General features: G+C 40.1%; 1 protein-coding gene across 1 annotated transcript in view; it reads left to right on the top strand.

Annotated features, from left to right (window-relative positions):
* The first annotated feature begins 1,282 nt into the window (after positions 1–1,282).
* RAB6B (RAB6B, member RAS oncogene family) overlaps positions 1,283–20,217 on the top strand; it is a 173,632-nt gene continuing 154,697 nt past the window's right edge. The window contains exon 1 of the mRNA XM_027845266.1: positions 1,283–1,352. Within this exon, the coding sequence (XP_027701067.1) occupies positions 1,283–1,352 (70 nt within the window). The remainder of the gene's footprint in view (positions 1,353–20,217) is intronic.

The following is a 20,217-nucleotide window of genomic DNA, read 5'->3' as shown; positions in this document are numbered from 1 at the left end:
AAACACCCTCTCTTCTCTCTCTAGGCAGGGTTAGGAACATCCTTGTCTGGCAGCAAGAGAAAGAGGACTATATCATCTTTTGAGCTCTCAGACCCTGGACTCTGGGATTCAGGAGCCCCAAAGCAAATTATTTTCTGAAAGATGTTAGAATTTTGTGTGAGCCACATTGTAGGGTGGTGGAGTTGAGTACTACTGAATGTATACCTTTTAGCACTCACTCCCTCCCCATCCTCTACTTTTCATACTTCCAAGTGACTATATTTGAGATTTAGATAAAAATTAGTTCTGGTTTGAGGGCTTTGTACAGCACACTTCTAACTAGTGACCTTACCTTTCTTCAGCATTGTGTGGAGAAAAAGGTGGAGGCTGGAGATGTCTAGAGGAGAAGGAATAATTCCTTCCCCTCAGTCTCTCTCTCACTCCATTTTCTTTCCTAGATGGACTCAGCTGTGGTGTATATTGGTGTCTAATTCATGTGCTTCTTCCCCTTTGATCTGAAGTAATGCAGATAGCTGTAGCTTGACATTGTCGGAAATAAATATCTCTGTCCCACTCTCTTATCCTTTCCTGGGCTCAAAAGGGGGAGGGTGGGAGCGAGGCAATAAGGGGGTTAAGGATCAGGGCAGTCTGCTCGCTCCGTCCAAGGCGTGTTGCCTCCTCTAGCAGGGGCGGCAGCAGGGGTGGCTGGTGAGACGGTGACCCCAGCCATCCACTGCTCCTTTCAGATGCATTAGGCAAAGCCTCCCTGCAGCACTGCATTGGCTTGTCGGTCCTGCATGACATCAGAGAGGATGGGAGAGAGCCGACAGGGCGCAGGCGCTGGAGGTGGGGAGGGGAGAAGCTCCAGCCCCCGGCTCGTCGAGATCACACTGCCTCAGCATCCTCATCCCTCTGCTCTGACCGTCGGCGCTCCGAAACCTCGCGCCCTCCCTTCCAGCTCTGCAGCCCGCGCGGGCGGCATCCTGAATCGTCCTCCGCATTCTCCTCCACCCCTTCCTCCGCAGCTACCACCTCCTCCTCCTTCTCCTCCTCCTTCCAAAACGCAGCCCGAGTCAGGGGACCAGGGGGAAGCTGCAGAGCCAGGAACGCTTGCAGCCAGCCCTTCCCCCTTCCAGATTGTAGCCTCCCTCTCCTCCTCATCCTCCTCCTTTTCCTCCTCCTTCTCCTCCTCTTCCCTTTCCTCTTCTTTACAGTCCTCCTCTCTCTACTCCTTCTCCTCCTCTCCTTCCTCCTCTCGCTCCTGCTCCTTCTCCTCCTTTCCCCGCACCCCAGAGCTAACACCATGTCCGCAGGAGGAGATTTTGGGAACCCATTGAGAAAATTCAAATTGGTCTTCCTGGGGGAGCAAAGCGGTGAGTACCTGGTTTATTGGCCAGGGTTGGAAGCTAAGTCTGGTCCCACTTTGGATTCTCTCCCACTCCCTTCCATCCCTCAACCTCCCTGCAGTTGTAGTGCACACCTTCCCTTCATCCTTGGGCTCCCCCCCCCCACCCTTCACCTTACCCTGGCCCCCTCTTCCCACACACAAAGGAAATAAAATCCTCAGAGTGGCCCCTGGGCACGAGGATGGTCATGGAGGTGGGGGCAGATGGAGAGAGGGCAGGAAGGTAGTGGGAGATGGCTTCAGCCGGGCGGCTGATTGAGGCTGGAGGCTGGAAATGGACTCCGGATCTGCTGATCTCTTTGCATAGTGCGGCAGCTTGTGCTGCACTCTGGAATCGGCTCTGCTTGGACTGGGGAGGGAGTGGGCTTGGGGCAGCTGAATCGCCTTTTATTTCTACTCTAGGGCTTGGGCTCCCCTGACTGCTTTTGGGATGCGGGGAGGGGGATGGTGGGGGAGAGCGGCGTGTCAGAGACTAAAATGGTTGGTGATGTGCCCCGACGTGGAAAGGTGGGGAGTGTGCAACTGGCCACCGCTACCTCCTATGCCCAGACACCATCGGGATTTCAAGCGTGGCTGCTTCAAAGCATGGGAGAAAACTGCAGACGGCAGAAGGAAAAGAATATTAACAACCACCCCCTCCCCAGTCAGAATTGGTTTCAGGGAAAAGAGAAGGGGGGAACCCACGAAACTTGCTAATCTTTCTGTTCTTCCAGGAAGATTGGAGAGACTGGGGTTTGAGAAAGTAGCTTCAATATTAATCTCTTGCCTCTCTCACCTCAAACTGGGCATAGAAGGTTCTGGTATTGGCCATCTCTTCTAGCCTTGTGTTTGTTTGCTGGAGGTTGAAGGGGAGGGGGTCCTTAGGTGATGACGCTGAGATTTATTGTTTCTTACCTCTCTGGCTTCTCGCTAGAGGTGCCCTGAGGAAGGCTGGAGGAGGAGAGGGATTTTTTTGGGGGGGGGGGCATCAGGTGGGGAGAGTCAGACTGCTCCCAAGAGATTTGTGCTGCTTTGGTTCTGCAAAGAAAGGAGAGAGGAGACACACCCTGGTCCTTCCACCAAGTGTGTGAGCATGTCATTCCTCCCTGCCACCTCTCATCATGAATAAGAGAGAAGAAAACATCTCCAAGGGAGGGGGCAGGGAGGGAGAGGGAGGAGGAGAAGGAAGCAGCCAGTCCACCAGACCTGGCTAGGGATTACCAGCCGAACCTGCTGCTTCTCTTGCCTGCTGTGCCACAGGAGAGGCTGCCCCTCTCTTTGGCTCTTGGCCTACAAGAGCCAATTTTCTGTTGGAGGATGACAAGGGCAGTTTCAGGAGTCACAGGGGGGAGAAAGGGAGCAAGAGGTAGTGGGGGCAAGGGTGGGGGAGGGATGTGTAGAAGGAGCACCGACCCAAGATTTAGGGGCCCTTGGGTGCTAGTCCTTGGTGCTAGTCCTACTAGCTGTGTGACCTTGGGTAACAACCCCTCTGGGCATCTTTCCTCATCTGTAAATTTTGGGGGTTAAGCTAGTGGATCTCTAGGTTTTCTTCCATCTCTGATCTTTGACGACCCTTATTGAGGGTCAGCTATGGGTAGGATGAGTATTTAGTTTGGTTTGTGATTTGGTTCCTGACATCTGAGAAAGGAATGTGAAGGACCCAAAGCATTTGGGAACTGGATCCTAGGGTGTACCTGTATTTACACGGAGCAGGCCACAGTCCTGGCCGAGATAGGGTCAACGGTCCCCTTTCAGCTAAGAGCATCCATGAACTATGTGAAAGGTGTATCTCTCACCCCCGACCTCTCCCAGAACTCTATATCTTATCACCAGTATCACTCTTATCCTTACAGAAAGATTCAATTTTTTTCTTCATAGATATGTTGTTTGATATCTTGTGCCTGTGTGAGGGACCAAGCACACTGACAGCTCTGAGAGTGGGTGTGGCGGTCTGCGGCCTTAGGGCTGAGAGACTGCTATCCTCCCAGGCTCCTGGATGCATTTAAAAGTCTGAGCACAGGCAGGGGGCTGAAACTCAGGAGATGGCTTCAAATGGAATCGGTAGACTTGGGTGTTTTCTCTTTGGGCCTAATTTGACATTTCTTAGGAAGAATTCATCTCCCCAAGGGACAGGAGCTTCGTGAGTGGAATTTTTCATCTTCCCCCAGATAACATTTTCACTGAGTTGGGCTTTCTTATTCTCTCACTGAAAGTAAATGTATAGGTTCTCTCCAGCTTGAGAACTGCTTTATTCATCTGGGATCCCTGGTCTAAGCTGTCGGAGGGAGGGGAGTTTCTATCTGTATTAGACATGTATAAGGGAGGCAATGTGCTGCTTGAGGAAGAGTGCTATATTTGAAGTCAAAGAATATGGGTTCAAATCCTTACTCGGCTACCTTTATGACCTTGGGCAAGTCACCCTTCCTGCACCTCAGTTTCCTTATCTATAAAATGTAGGAGTTAAACTAAGGAGCCTCTAAGGTTCCTTCCAGCTCTAACTATGATCCTATGCCATATATTGCAGTATGGCACCAGAAATATCCTAAGAGGGAAGGTGTTTTAGTCTGAGTTTGAAAGAAAATCTTCATCTTATTTTGGCAATCCATAGCATGGGATGAAGCTTTGTAAACTACTTAGATCATTGAACATTAAAGAGTTTTAAATGTTAGCTGGGTAAAGGCCTTCAAAGAATATTCAATCCAGTTCCCTTATTTTGCAGATTAAGAAATTGAGACCCAGAAAGGTGACTCACCCCAGGTCACAAGGTCAAGTGAACAGAGCCAGCACTAAAGTCCAGATCTCCCAATTGCCACTCAGATGGCTCACTTGCTGGTACCAGATCCTGGGGCCTTTACATGACCTTGACTTGGGAAAAGGACAGAGCCCAAGAGACACAGGAAAGATAAGGAAATCCATAAGTGAGAGATGAAAGACTAAAGATAAAGAGAAATTAAGAGAAAACAGAGGCAGGAAAAAAAAAGATGAATGAAAAGATAACTTTTTCAATTAAGAAAATTGTTTTAAAAGTAATACAATTTTTAAAGAATTCTCTGTGTATGGCATAACCCATTCCCCAGGACAAGGTATGACCACCAGGTTTTAAGAAAATTGAGCTAGCAAATAAAAAAATTTAGAAGATGATTATTTGCATTTCAAAAGCCCTCCTTCAGTACTAGGGTGCCTTGAAATAGTTTCCTTAGTCCTTTTACATATTAATTACTTGGCTGAGAAATGGGGAATGAAGAGGACAGAAAATTAAAGACCTCTCAGAAATGTAAACAAAGAAATAGGGTGTTGGAGAAAACACTGAACTGAGAACCCAGATCTGGAGGCTAGGAGGCTAGTTCTGGCTATGACACTAAATAGCTGTATGACCTTGGGTAAGTCACCCAGTCTCTCTGAGCCTTGTAGATGAAGAGGTTCATTCCAATAATTCAATTGAATTCAGAGTAAGCCTACTATGTACAAGATATTGTGCTAGGCATGGAGGTAAAAAGACAAAATGCTCAAATAGTCCCTAACCTCAAAGGAATATATATATATATATATATAATATATGTCTATGTATATGTATGTATGTGTATATATATCTACATATGTGTAGGTATATGCACACATGTGCATATATGTGTGTGTGTATATATACATATATATAAATGCAAAGAATATACAAAGTAATAGAAAAATAATTTCAAGAGGAAACAAGCATAAACTGGGAGTAGCAGCAAAGGCTTCATCTAGGAAGGGTCACCAGAGCAGTGCTTGGAAGGAAGTAGGAATTGCCTGAGTTAGAGGTGAGGAAGGAGGGCATTCCAGATATGGGATGCCATGTATGCAAAGTCAAGGAGGATCTCTAAGAACACTTCCAGCTCTTAAATTCTCTATTCTATCCCTGTTCTAATTTTCTATAATAAAAATAATAGAATGTAGATTATATTGCATAGTGATCATCTTATATACATCAGAAGTGGCATGATACAGACTAGGGAAAAGACTGGATTTATAGTCCTAGGACTCGGGTTTAAATCCCAGCTCTGTCACTTATCACCTATAATACTTTGAGCAAATCAGTTAGGTGGCAAAAGATGGAGTGCTAGCCCTGGAGTTCAGGAGACCTGAGTTCAAGTGTGGCCTCAAATCTGGGTAAATTCCTTAATTTCTGTCTGCCTCAGTTTCCTCATATCTCAAGTGAGGAATAATTCCCATTATTACTTACTTCTCTACCTCCCAAAGTTGTTGTGAGAATCCAATGAGATATGTGCACTTAACACAGTACCTGGCACATAGGTACTTAATAAATGCTTATTTCTTCCCCTTTAACCTCTCAGGACCTCAGTTTCCTTATCTATAAAATGAAGTGGAATGGACTTGATGATTTCTAAAGTCTCCCCTTGCTCTAAATCTATGATACCATAAACTCAGAAATAACCGTATCTGTCACTAGGAAATAGGATTCCATAGACAGAAAAATTATATATTCATCATGTAGTGGAGAAGATACTTGTTGTGCAAATTGATATCCATCTCAGCTTGACTTTTTTCTGGTTTTTGTGGAATCTGGTGCTTTCCTGTTTGTGAAGAGAATGGAGAAAAGGAATCATTCCATTTATCATAAGTTGATCTCATTTATGCATCTTGCCTTGTCCACAATGGGAGATCAATAAATGTTGAATTAAATTAATGTTCATGATTGTACTAATGAAGGGGATCGGAAATCCACAGGTCACAAAATTTTCTATTTTGGCCAATTATTTTAAACTCCTTCTTATAGAAAGTATAAGTTTTGAACCCTAGGTAACTGGGAGGAAGAGAAACAATCAAGGAATTAGATAACTCAATTGGACAATCCAGCCAGTAATGATCAAGCTAATCAGATGTATTGAGTTAAGTCTTAAGAGTGGCTGGAAGGATCAGTCAGTCAACAGCCATACCAACTATGTGCCAGGTTCTGTCCTAAGCACTGGGGATTCAAAGAAAAGTAGAAAAAAATTACTATTTTTAAGGTGCTTACAATCTATTGGGAGAGAAAGCAAGTAAACCTGATCTACAAATAAGATGTATATGTAATGCCCTATTTCCTGTTTGTAGTGGGTTAGAGGACAAGGAGACTGAAGAAAAGAGGAGACAGGATTCACCTCAGAAGTGGACCCCCAACGAACCCTTCCTTCCATGAGGGGCACGGTGATTATGTGATATTCAGAAGGAAAAAGGGAACAGCTAATGGTCCATTTGCTCCCCACGCATTCAAGAATATCCTTGGCAAAAAGAGGTCTTTTGAAAGTGGTGAGACCAAAATGGCAGCATGAAGGCTTTGTTTCATTTGTCCTATAACCCAGTATGGTAATAAATAAGTCGATTGCTACATTATGGGAGAGGGATGAGACAGACACAGAGTCATGCAGATTATCTACCGATGGCCACGTTGTATTCCTAAAAGAAATCAGGCCACAAGAACTAAGGAAATGATTAGTCAATGAATATAATGAATTGCTTTGAAGAGAGGGATCAGATTAGCCGGTCACATGGTGGTGCTGTTGTTGACAGTGAGTGATTTCAGTCTTGTCAGATTCTTCATGCTGCCATTTTTGTCTCACCACTTCCAAAAAACTTCTCACCAAGGATATTCTTGAATGTGTGGGGAGCAAAATTTGGGGTTTTCTTGGCAAAGATACTAGAGTGGTTTGCCATTTCCTTCTTGGGCTCATTTTAAAGATGAGGAAACTGAGGCAAGTTAAGTGACTTGCCCAGCTAGGGACTTACATAGTTATCAAGTGCCTGAGGCCAAAAGTGAACTCAGGTCCAGAGGACTACAGGGCTGGAGCTTTATCCACTGAATCACCTAGTTGTCATTTGTATGGTATCCACCTCCAAATAGGTAATGGTATTAGCCATTGTTTTACATGAGTTAACACTGAACCATTCATTCAATCAATGTTTATTAAATGCCTACTTCTTGTATGCAATGAACTATGCTGGGCAAATATAAATAAGATAGGCTCCTGCCTTCAAGGAGCTCACAATCTAGCAGTTATTGTCATTTGGTAATGAATGATATTTGGCTTTGTAGTATCTACTTGCTCAAAGGTTAATTTGTTTGTCTTTTCTCTCTTTGAGGTCAGAGTCATAAACCCTTTTGTAGTTCTTGAATATAGTGAATGTGTTGGTTTGATTTTTGAGAATATTTGGAATTTGGTGTCTAACCATGTCTGGATAGGGGTTACTATCATGTAGGAAGGGAATTCCTCTCAGAATTCCTAGTGTGCTTCAAATCTCAGTTCACATGTTTCCTCCTACATGAATAAGTCCTTTCCTGATCTCTCTCCCTTCAAATAACCATATATTTATTTTGTATCTCTTTTTGTAGATAATTATATGTATGTATATTGTCTCCCCCGATAAAATATAAAATCCCTGAGGTTCAGGAGAGTCTTATTTCTGTATATCCCCAACACCTAGCACAGTACTTGGCACACAACAGATGTATAATCAAATTGACTGATTGATGAGGTGGTAACAAATTAATGGAAAGAGGCCAATTTTGGGATAAGAATGACCTCTTCTATTTGCTAATTTTTTTCTATTGAAATACATTTTATTAGTGATATTTAAAAACATTTTTTAAAGGCAAACCCTTTTAGTTTTCTTCCTATTTGATCTGAAAAGTCCCAAAATTTTTTTCTCTATGCCTCAGCTGCCCTTTTTTTTAAATGGGGAGATTTTATTTCTTTGTCCATTTGCTCCATAGGAGCAATGACAAACTTGAAGATCCCTAGAAGAAAGGAACTATGTATGATGAAGGTACTGTTGTAAAGATGGTGTTGAAGGATGGAAGCTCAGGCTTATCTTTGGCCTTGAGAGGTCACTCAGTCAGTCTCTGAGCCTTAAGGAATGGCTATGCCTAAACCATACTGATTAGCTCACAGAATTCCAGAGCTGGAAGGCATCTATGAGATAATCTTTTATAGCCTATAGATGATGAGGGCCCCACTAACTTTTAAGAACTTCCCAAGAAGGAGTCTTTCCTTTGAGAACCCATTCCACTGTACTTTGACCTCTTCCATGATTGGGAAGTTCTATCATTAACCTAACCCAAATTCATCCTCTGCTTATATTTATGCCTCTTGTGTTTAGTCCTTGGTGGAGGAGAAGAATTGGTTACCTCCAAAGATGCAGTCCTCATGCACGTGAAGACTCCTTCCATGTCCACTGTTCTACTCTTTTAGGGAGCTGGGAATGAAGAGGAAGGCCTTAATTGACCTATACTTATATGAATCTGTAATCCTACCTATGTGATCTATTAGTATAGATCAGGAGTGTCAAACTTGCTGCTGGAACCAGATTAAGATATATTTGGGAAATGTTGGACACAATAAAAAATACATCACAACACAGATAATGTTTAATTATGGTTTTCTAAGCCAATATGTCTACAGGGATCTATTTTTATTTGAGTTTGACACCACTGATGTAGATCACAATTCATTCAAACTTTATTATTGTATGTGATTCTTGTCCATGTCCCCCCATAAATTTTCCTTAAAGAATCTAACAAGTGTGCTGGAGGCCTTTCTCGGGGTCTTTTAACATTCTCTGGGAACCAAGGCAAAACTCTGGCCATCTGTTATCCCGTGATATCAATACATGTCCAGGCCCACCTCCCTTTCTTATTGTTCTTTTCCTGGATAATATATAGTATGTCACTTATTGTGCACAATTTGACATCAGTAATACTTGACAACCTAGTTATACCCAATGTAAGTCTTTCCATTGTCCTTTGGGGCACCAGAAATTTTGATTCTTGATTCATCAGAGATCATGATATTCCCAGATTCACAGTCATATAACATCAGCAGGAGAATATTGATGTTGAAAAAATTGTTTTTGTTTTGTTTTAAGGAAACAGTTTGGGATTGTTGAAAGCCCTATACAATTTCCCAAATTAAACCCAGTCAGCTCTTTTATTCCCAATCAATTCTGGATCCAGATTGCAGTCAGTATGTAATGTTTGTATAAGATATACATGCTGATAGACCAACTAAATTGTCTGCTTATCAAGCTGCATATCAGTCTTAACAAGAGGCATTTCTCATCCACTCAGTTTTTCTGGTGTGGATTGTTAGGTTGAACCCTTTTGGATAGTTATTGATCTCATTACTTGACACATTGCAGAACAAAACAGCATGCTTTAAGTATTCTATTAAATGACAGTGTGTACGCAGTACAGCTTAGTTTCTCAGACTTTTCTCCTTGTTCCTGCTTAGTTAGGTTAAGACTCTGCCTGCAAAATGAGTATCACCAAGGAGAGCTAGATTCAACATGCCCTCCAAGCTACGCAAGTTTGCTATGTGTTCCATATGGTGCTTCTTTGGTGCTTCTCTCTCACCTCAAGGAGAATAATCTTGACAGACCCTGGCCAAAAAAAAAGTGTGAGCCAAGAAAAATTTGGGTTTGCCCTCTAACCAAATGCTTCTGTTCTATTGCTCTTTTTGAATGGTGTCCTCGCTTCCCCACTTACGGCACTCAGTGCTTCTGCTGTCCAACTCCCTGTCAAGATAGAAAAGGATCTCATTTTACTTTTTGTATTGCAGTACTAATAAGTTTCAGTTGATTATATAGTTTGGGAGGGAAGGTAAGGGCACGAAATCCTCCCTTTACCCTTGACATCTGATGGCATTGGGACTCAATATAAGCCTGTTTTAGTTGAAAGATCTTTGATAAAGAGCTTAGAGGGAGGAACTCTAGAAGCCATCTTGTCCAACCTTCTAATTTTCAAGATTAGAGAACTGAGACCTAGGGAAGTTGAGGGATTTGCCTATATAGGTAATAATTATCAGAGGGAAGATTTGAACCAAAGTCCTTTGGCCCCGGAGTCAGTCAGTGATCTTTCTGCTATACAACGCTACCTTCTTAATTTAGAGTGTCTAGGGAGGGCTCTGCAGTTTCAATCCCCCTCCCTGAGGAAGAGGAGGAGGAGGAGGAGAAGGAGGAGTACAGCTGGAAGAATGGGGCTGACTTAGCTTTGGTTGTTCTTGAGTTGTTTCAGTCATATCCGACTCTCTGTGACCACATTTGGATTTTTCTTGGCAAAGATGCTGGAGTGGTTTGCCATTTCTTTCTTCAGCTCATTTTACAAATGATGAAACTGAGGCAAACAGGGTTAAGTGACATGTCCAGGGTCATCCATCTAGTAAGTGTCTGAAGTCAGATTTGAACTCAGAAACTTAGCTTTGTTCACTGGGGCCTTAATGTCAGGAGTTTCTTTGTCTCAGGCTGTTTCTAAGCTGTAGCTAGGTGGTCCAGAGCCCTTATCCCTGGAATTTTGGGTGCAGGGAGTATGGAAGGATGTACACAAAGAACACTGACTTTTGGGAAGTCAAAAAGAACTTTACATTTTAATGTGTGTGTAGTGAAAATTAAACTGTACTTGGTATTAGGGGAAACTGACATTATTGATACTGGAAAACAAACAAAGCAAGAAGAGGAAAACTTGAAAAATGTGGTTTGTCTGTGTAAAAGTAAAACTAATTATAGTCATATGGTGCCTATTTACATGAATTGCTTACCATTTAAACCAAATTACTACATAGCAAAATAACAATTATGTGTAAGTTAAATATGTCAAATAACTTTGCTGTAAGTTTTCTTTGGTTACATGAAAATCAGCTCATGCCTTACAGTTTTTTGCCAATAGAACTGGGGTTTTTACCCTACGATCTATGAACTTTTCCTTTTCTTTTTTTCTTTTAACATTTTGATAACCATATTTCAATATGTTTGAATATAATTGGTTCAATGTAATATATGCAGTAAAATTGCTTTCCTTCGTAATCTTATGCATTTGATTTTATGTTTTTAAAAACAATATTCTGGAAAGGAATCTGTAGAGTTCACAAAATGGTTCATCACAAAAAAAAATGTTAAGAACTCCTACATTAGAGTGTATTTATACTCCTTGAGGTCAAGGGCTTGTTTTGAACATCACTGTACCCTCCCTAGTAGAGTAGTGGGCACATAGTGGTAATTAATAGATATTGAATGCATGGATACGTGAATGGATGGAAGGATGGAGGGATGGATAGATGGATGGATGGAAGAACAAACATTTTTGTCTTCTCAAAAGTGAATAAACACTAGACAGACTGTTAAAGAAGGTGAAACAGTTAAATGTAAAATAGCATAATTCATGAAAGGTAGGTGCTGACAAATATCAAAAGTGAAAAGATCCACATTATCTTTTCAGGCAGCCTTCCACATAAACAGTTTGGTTGGTTTAGAAATTCTGTAGCATTTCATTAAGTAACTCAACTTTTCAGAGTTTCAGGGAGAGGGGTGTGGCATGAAACAGAAAACATTGTCTTATACTCAGCCTTTGGGAGCTCTGTTTAAACGAGTTTTTAGAAGTTAATTCCTCATTTGGGCTTGATTTTTCTAACTCTATACCCTTTTATAGGAAGTAGTACTTTATAGATTGCCAACATAGCCTATTCTGACATGGCTGCTGCCGGGTGGCCATTTGATTCAGGTGAGGAATGACAGTATTTGGGGACTTCAAAGGCAAAACCCAAAGTTTAAGAGAAGTGTTGGAAGTGGAGGAAAGTCTGATTGGAAAAGGCTAATCTTAGGAGTGTCACATTGGTAACTATAAGGCATAGGAAGTCATGATCTTTTTTTTTTTTTCCTTTCTATTCAGGGCCTTGAAAGGGAGAAGACACAGGAGGGCCGAATCAGTGTTTAGGGAATGCTTTTTCTGGGGTTAGCTGAAAGTAATCAAAGGCAAGGCTTTCTTATTAGGGCTGAAAGAAAGGCTATAGGGAAATTTTAACTCTGTTCCTAGAGGCTTTTGAGACCTGAAATGTCACATAAGAGAGGCTTCTGTTTAAAGCAGCAGAGGGAAAGAGAATTTAGATTCATAACTGTTAAGGATCATCTACATACCTAATTGCAGCTTTATGTTTGTATTTCTGCTCTTAATATTTCCAGATTGCTTTTAGAATTTCCTCTGAATTTTATATCACATTTTAAAATGTAATAATTTGTGATTAGTTAATATTGATGTCATAGTGTCTTAATTAAAAGTTCCTTTTATGTTAAAAAAAAATGTAATTGAGTTGGAGAGAATGTTAATCTATATGTTTCAATTAGCCATGTCAGTGGATGCTTAGCTCTTTGGACCATGAGACTGGGTAATGAATGCACTGGTATCCATCTGGTGGTAGCTTATCCAAATTATAGGCACAGTACCTAGGAGGAAATAAACAGAAAGCTAAACCTATAAAGTCAAGCCAAATGCCATATGTGGAGAGGCAGTGGGTTTGTGGAACCTAAGGATCCTGAGATATAATCATGATTTTCCCTGGAAAATGATGTTTCTTTAGGAGGGGAAAAAATTATCATTTTTTTTATTTATAAAATTTGGATTAGAGATATGCCTTTAGTATAGTAAGTTTGGAGTGGAGCTATAGTTTGATTTGGAGAACTACATGAGATGGGAATGGCTAGGATTTATTTTTTAATGTGTAGTTTTAAAAAAATTTTAAACTTAAATAACAAACAAACATTCCTTATACGTAAAAAAGATTGCATGTGAAGCCCTCAATCTCTACAATGTTCAACCTATTTTTAAAAATACATATTAAAATTTAACTCAGTAGTAACAACACTGCCCTGCTTGTCTGTGTTCCCCTTTGACCTTATTTCTCTTCTTTTCTGTGTATTTTTTCAGTGTTTCATTGTGACCCTTCTCTTTCCATGACTACTTCAACTACTCCACTCCCCACCCAAAAGGGATACAGTGAGGTTAGCACAATGACAGTGTTCATTTCCAAGAACAGAAGTACTGATTGAAAAAATGTAAGACAAGGGAACCATCCCACAAAGGAAAGGAAGTAGAAGGCCTGTGGGTAACAGTTTCACTCTATTACATAGCCACTATCAGAATACTGGAGGATCTTGGGAAATGGAAGGTACTGTCTCCAAAAGGATTTGACCTTTGCCAGATCACACAGCTAGTAAGTGTCTGAGGCTGGATTTGAATTCAGATCTTCCTGACTCCAGGTCGAGCATTCTATCCACTGAGCCACCTAGCTGCCTCCAACCCCATTTAAGGTTTTCTTGGCAAAGATACTGGAGTGTTTTGCCATTTCTTTCTCCAGTTCTTTGTACAGATGAGGGGACTTGAGACAAAACAGGGTTAAGTGACTTGCCCAGGGTCACACAGCTAGTAAGAGTCTGAGGCTGGATTTGAACGCAGGAAGAGTCTTCCTGAATTCAGACCCAGCGCTCCACCCACTGCAACACCTACCTGCCCTCTTTGAAGGTAGAGGCTATTTTTTAGTTTTGTCTCTGTATTGCCAGCACAGTGCCTTACTCCTGGTAGTAGGGGCTTTTAAAATATGTGTTGAATTTAATCGAATGGTTAACCAAGTAATCAGCCTGGAGTCCAGTAAACATAGACCAGCAGCGTGCAAGAGATTGAGTTGAGTTCATATTGCAGCTTGCAAGACCAGGTCATGGGTTTATTTATTTATTGTTCTAACTTCTGGGGTCTTCTCTTTTGCACGCGCGCCTATGTCTCCTCAAGTGTCCCAGGTGTTATCTCAACTACCTAAGTAGACAAATTATCTGCTAAAGTTCATGGATTTTACTCGTGGTGAATTCCTCAGGCCCTCACTCAGAACCATTTTTCTTTCACTTTACACATAATTCTAACAAGCACAGTTATCTGTTTTTCTAATTCCTAAGGGATTAGAGGGGCAGCTAGGTGGTGCAATGGAGGAAGCTCTGGGCCTGGAATCAGGAAGACTGGAGTTAAAATGTGGCCTCAGACATTTACTAGCTGTGTGACCCTGGGCAAGTCACTTAACCCTGTTTGCCTCAGTTTCCTCATCTGTAAAATGAGCTAGGGAAGGAAATGGCAAACTACTCCAGTATCTTTGCCAAGAAAAACCCAAATGGGGTCATGAAGAGAACAACAACACAAGTTAAAAAAGAGTGGGGGAAGGTTGCTGCTCCAAGTTGACACAGTGACATTCTCACAACAAGAAAGGAGACAAAAATCTGAAAAACAAACAAACAAAAAAAGACCAGGAACTAAAAACCAACAGTGGTCTGGAGATATTTAGGGTAGGAAATTTCCAGACAAATTACTTAACTTCTCAGACCTTCAGTCTCCACATTTATGAAAGACACTGGACTAGGTATTCTGTAAGAGGTTCTCCAGGCTGACAGTCAGTGATTCAGTAAAACTATGATTCTGAGCTCCACTTACTTCATTAAACTCCAAAGAGCATCACTGGATTATGCTTTGGGATATCAAGGCTGGTTAATAATAAATAATATTAATAATTTGCAATATAATTATATACAATGGAATGTATGTACATATAATATATAATAAAATTGAAATCATATGTAGCATATAATAAAAACATGATATAATCATTTATGTATGATATATTTTATATACATGTAGAGTATAACTAATATTAATCACTTTGTAATATAATTATGTATAACACAGAATATATGTACACATAGCATATAATAAAACTAATTATATATAGTATATAATAAAAGTATGATATAATTATTTATAAAATATGATATATTTTATATACATGTAGACTATAATTATGTCTAATATTATATTACACATGGGATATAATAAAATGAGACATACTTTATAATATATGCCTATATTATATAATAAAATCACAATATAATTATATCATGTATAATGTATTTTATATACATCTAGTATCTAAAAAATTTTAAATAATTACATGATGTATAATAGATTCTAGAATATAATAGAACTGCAAATAATTATATATGATATACTTATTACATATAGCACATAATAAAATATGTAACAAGTAATATATTATATATGCATGTAGTATGCAATAAAATATAAATATAATTATATATAATGTACAATATTACATATAGGCTAAATACATACAACCTATAATAAAATTATATACAATGTATATATCACATATTATATATGATAAAATTATATATTATGTTATATATGTATATTGTGTATAATAAAATCATAATATAAGTATACATAATATATAATATTCTGTATAGGCTATATACATATAGCCTCTAATAAAATACTACATTATCTATAGTATGTAATAAAATTATAAATAACATGTTCTTGTTTAGTCGTGTCTAACTCTTTGTGACCCTGTTGTGGGTTTTCTGGGCAGAGATACTGGAGTGGATTGTGATTTTCTTCTCCAGTTCATTTTACACATGAGGAAACTGAGACTAACAAGGTAAAGTGACTTGTCCAGGGTCACACAGTTAGTAAATGTCTGAGGAGGGATTTGAACTCAGAAAGATGAGTCTTCCTGACTCAAGGCCCAGTGCTCCATCCACTGCACCACCTAGCTACCCATATAACATGTAATATATTAGATATGCATATGGTATATAATAAAATCACAGTATAATTATACAAAAAATGTATAATATATTCCATAAACACACAATCATAATAAAATCATAATTACATATAATGTATAATATATTACCATATAAGAAAAATGTGTAATATGCTAAATATGACATACATATAGTATATAATCACATTATAATATAACATAATTATATATCTAATACATTATTATATATAATTATAATATAATCATAATATAATTGTATATAATATGTACCATATTCTATATGCATATAGCCTATGATAAAATTATAAACAATTATACGTAATGTATCGCATATTGCATATTATATATAATAAAATTATATACAAGATGTAATATATTACATAGGGGCAGCTAGGTAGAGCAGTGGATAGAATTCTAGGCCTCAGACACTAGCTATGTGATACTGGGCAAGTCACTTAACCCTGTTTGCCTCAGTTTCCTCATCTATAAAATAAGCTGGTGAAGAAAATTGCAAACTATACCATTATCTTTGCCAAGAAAACCCCAAAAAGGGTCACAAAGAATTGGACACTACTAAAAACGATTAAACAACAATACATTATATATGCATATAGGACATAATAAAATTATAATACAATTATATGTGGTGTATAATATATAAATATAGCATATATAAAATTACATATTATTATAGAAAATAATAGTAGTAATAAGTTATAAATGACAAATCCATCAGGAAAAAGATTATGCTCTGTTTAAGGAGGATTGGTGTACTTTAGAAAGATCTCCCTTCGCAAATTATTAAACTTTTTTTTTAAATAGCTAACAGCTAACATTTGAGTACCACTGTAGTTTACATACATTCTATCCTCAGAACCTTATAGCAGATGCTATTATTATTTTCCAGAGGAGGAAACTGGGGGTCAGAGACTTTAAATGAGTTGCCAGGGGTCACACAGCTTAAATTGTCAGCTGTCATAGGAAACTCTAGGCTATCCTGAATGACTTAAGAGATTTCAGACAGCTCAGATTTTTTTTAAACCTCTTTCAATTAAGGAAAAAATGGCCACAATGTGGAAAAAAAAAAAAAACTGATTTGGGGTGGAAGTGGGAAGGGGCAGCACCAGGTGATGTTTCCTGGGCTGTTTAAAACATGGGGATTAAAAAGGATTCTGACCATTCCCAGAGGAGCACAAAACCCTGATGCCTCCACCCAGAGAGACCAACACCTAATTTGTGCTAAGATGGATGGAAATGTTAAGTCTGTGGGCAGAGGTTGCTAAAGTGGATGGAGAATAGAGCAAGTGTCCTTGACTTAATTGGGCCAGATCCATTTTCTCCCACACAGCTCCGAAGGAAACTCACTTACAGGTCAGGGATAAAGCCTACAGCAATAGCCTTAGCAGCACAGACAGCTGAGGCTTTGTGCACAGGGTGGAATCCAGCCTCAGAGCTTCCCAGGGGGTCACAGAAAAGGAAACTGTAAGGCAAGGAAGAGTGTATTTCAGATAAGAGAGGGCCTTCTGTGTGATCAGAGAAAGTTCAAGAAATCCTTAAGATAACCAGTCCTCACTAGCAGATTAGGAAAAGAATTTTAGCATCCTTAGCCATGTCTGTCCATCCTGAGATATCAGAAACCCTTTGGAATGCCTGTGATGGGAAAGAATTTCTGTAGTTTTGTCATTAATATAACCTGGCAGGAATAAACCAAAAGTGGAAAAAACCGTACAGTCCTGAAGGGAGTTTTACTTATGGGATCCAGTATTCCTGATTCTCTGCGATCTGGCTAAATTGAGGAAATAATAGTACAGCAGAAAGACTGTTGGATGCAGAGTCAAAGGACCTGCATTTGAATACCAGATCTTTTACATGTTCCTGTGTGGTCTTGGGTAAATCCGTGGGAAAATGAGGATCTTAGACTAGAACAATTTCTAAGATCTCTTCCAGCTCTAAATCTGTGGTTTTATGGTCCTATGAACTACTGCTTTCATTCCAAGGACAGTGAACTACACGATCTGAGAACTAACGATTCTAAGAAGTGCCCGTCACTTTAGGTGTGCGGGAGGGGTTAGAAGGCCAAGCATGAAGTGGGCCTGTTAGAGCCCCAAGCAGCGCCTGCTCCCTTAACAGTCAGGACAGAGGCTACAACAACAATAACTTTCATTCCTATAGCATGTTAGAGTATTCAAAATAATTCGATGGACATTCAGCAACTCCTCAGAGAAATGCCTCGAGGAAGGAAGTTTCTCTGGGGTATTTATCTTACAGGATTTTTGTGGAGCTCAAAGGAGATAATGTAAGATAAGTGCTCTGCAAACCTGAAAGCATTATATAAATGTCATTATTGTTGTTGTTGTTGTTATTCCCACTTTAGAGGTTATTAAATCCACAGTCATAGAAGTCAATAAGCCAATAATTTATTGGCTATTACACATACCACCCCTCCCCCATACCCTCTCTGGCACAATCCTGGTTTCCCTCAAGGCCCAACTCAATCACCACCTTCTACAAGAGGCCTTTTTGAGTCCTCCAGCTGCTAGCCTTCCCTTAAAAATGATCTATATTGATTTTGTATGCCTTCCACATCTTCAATCAATGATTCCCCCTGTTACTGAGGATCCAAACCCCTTCGTGGTCCTCACTATACGGGTTCTTATCTTTCAGAGGTAACTAGGTGGTACAGTGGATAGAGTGCTGGACCTGGAATCAAGAAAATCTGAGTTTGAATCCTGCCTCAGATACTAGCCATGTGACCCTGGCAAGTCACTCAACCTCTGCTGCCTCGGTTTCCTCATCTGTAAAATGAGGATAATAACAGCACCTACTTCTCAGGTTCTTGTGAAACTCAAAGGAGATAATATTTGTGAGGCACTTAGCACCATGTCTGGCACATAGTGGGCACTTAATAAATGCTTGTGTTCTTCCTCTCTGCCTTCCTTCCTTTCCCAGATAGATTATCAACTCCTTGAGGGCTGAAACTGTTTTACTTCTGTCTTTATAATCCTAAGGCCTACCACTGTGTCTAATAATAATAATAATAATAATAATAATAACAGCTAGAATTTACATGAAACTTTAAATTTTACAAAGTGCTTTATAAATATTATTTCATTTTATCCTCATAACAATCCTGGGAGGCAGATGCTATTATCATCCCCGTTTTACAGATGAGGAAACTGAAGCAGACACCGGCTGAGTGATTTGCCCAGGGTCACACATCTAGTAAGTATCTGAGATTGGATTTGAACTCAGGTCTTCCTGACTCTATTTGCTCTGTCACTCAGATGCCTGTAGTAGTGCCCCACAGGAGGACCACAAGTATTTTTGATCCATTAATTTTTTCCAAAGTTATACAATAAGTAGCACAACAGAGAATAAAATCCAAATCTTTACTGCCTCATTCCTATAAACTTTAAAGTGTTACATTAAATGTGTGTGTGTGTGTGTGTAGGAGTAGGTCCACAAGAATTGACCCCGGTTAGGGTGAGAGACTTCAGTCCTAGAGTAGAGAAGCTTCATCTTTTCTGTGCTATAGATCCTTTTAGGTGGAATCTGTGGAGCCCTTCTCAGAGTTGGGTTTTGTTTGATTTTTTGAGACTAGATATCCCTATCTCCCCTAGGCTGGATGCACAGTAGTCACTTATCACCCAATTCCAGTATTGATCTGGATGGGAGCTTTAACCTGTCCTGTTTTTGACCTGGATGGGTTCTGACCTTTGACAGCCAGCCAGCCCTTTGCTCCCGGGGCACACTATTTGTGCTGGCCTTAGTGCTGACACCCAACTGGCAGCTCAGGACTCCTGACTTCAAGTAATCCACCAACCTCAGCCTCCCAAGTTGTTGTTTGTCCTTTGTTCTGGAAAAGCACTATGACATCATGGAGGTTATGCCATGACGTGCAAATAAGTTGGATTTGAGTGAGGGAGGGCTGTGCAAAGTCACCAGCCTCATTTTCTCCTCCAGAGCCATCTAGGTCCAATGGCAAAATCTAGATCAGGATGACTGGAGATGGCTGCAGATGCAGTAGGAGACCTTGGCCTTTTTAAGCTAAGTCAGGGGTGGGGAAACTGAGGCCTCCAGGCCACATGTGGCCTTCTAGGTCCTTGGGTTCGACCTTTTGACTAAGTCCAAGTTTTACAGAATAAATCCTTTTATTAAGGGGATTTGTTCTGTGAAGTTTGGATTCAGTCAAAGGGCCTCACTTGAGGACCTAGAGGGCTACATGTAGCCTGGAGGCCTCAGGTTCCCCACCCCTGAGCTAATAAGGTCTTTAACAGGTCTAAGTTTGACTGAATCAGCACCCGTGGATTATAGGTATACATAACTATGCCGGGCCAGAATAATGTTTTCAAATAATTGAAGGAAATGCTACATTTCAGTCAGCAGTTAGTGAAAATAATGTATGTTCCTCCATCTAAGTTCATAGAATACCAG

The sequence above is a fragment of the Vombatus ursinus genome, unplaced genomic scaffold, assembly GCF_900497805.2.
Source record: "Vombatus ursinus unplaced genomic scaffold, bare-nosed wombat genome assembly UNPS02014959.1, whole genome shotgun sequence".
Taxonomy (NCBI): Eukaryota; Metazoa; Chordata; class Mammalia; order Diprotodontia; family Vombatidae; genus Vombatus; species Vombatus ursinus.
Note: the sequence above shows the minus strand (reverse complement) of the source record. Positions and strands in the feature narration are given on the sequence as shown.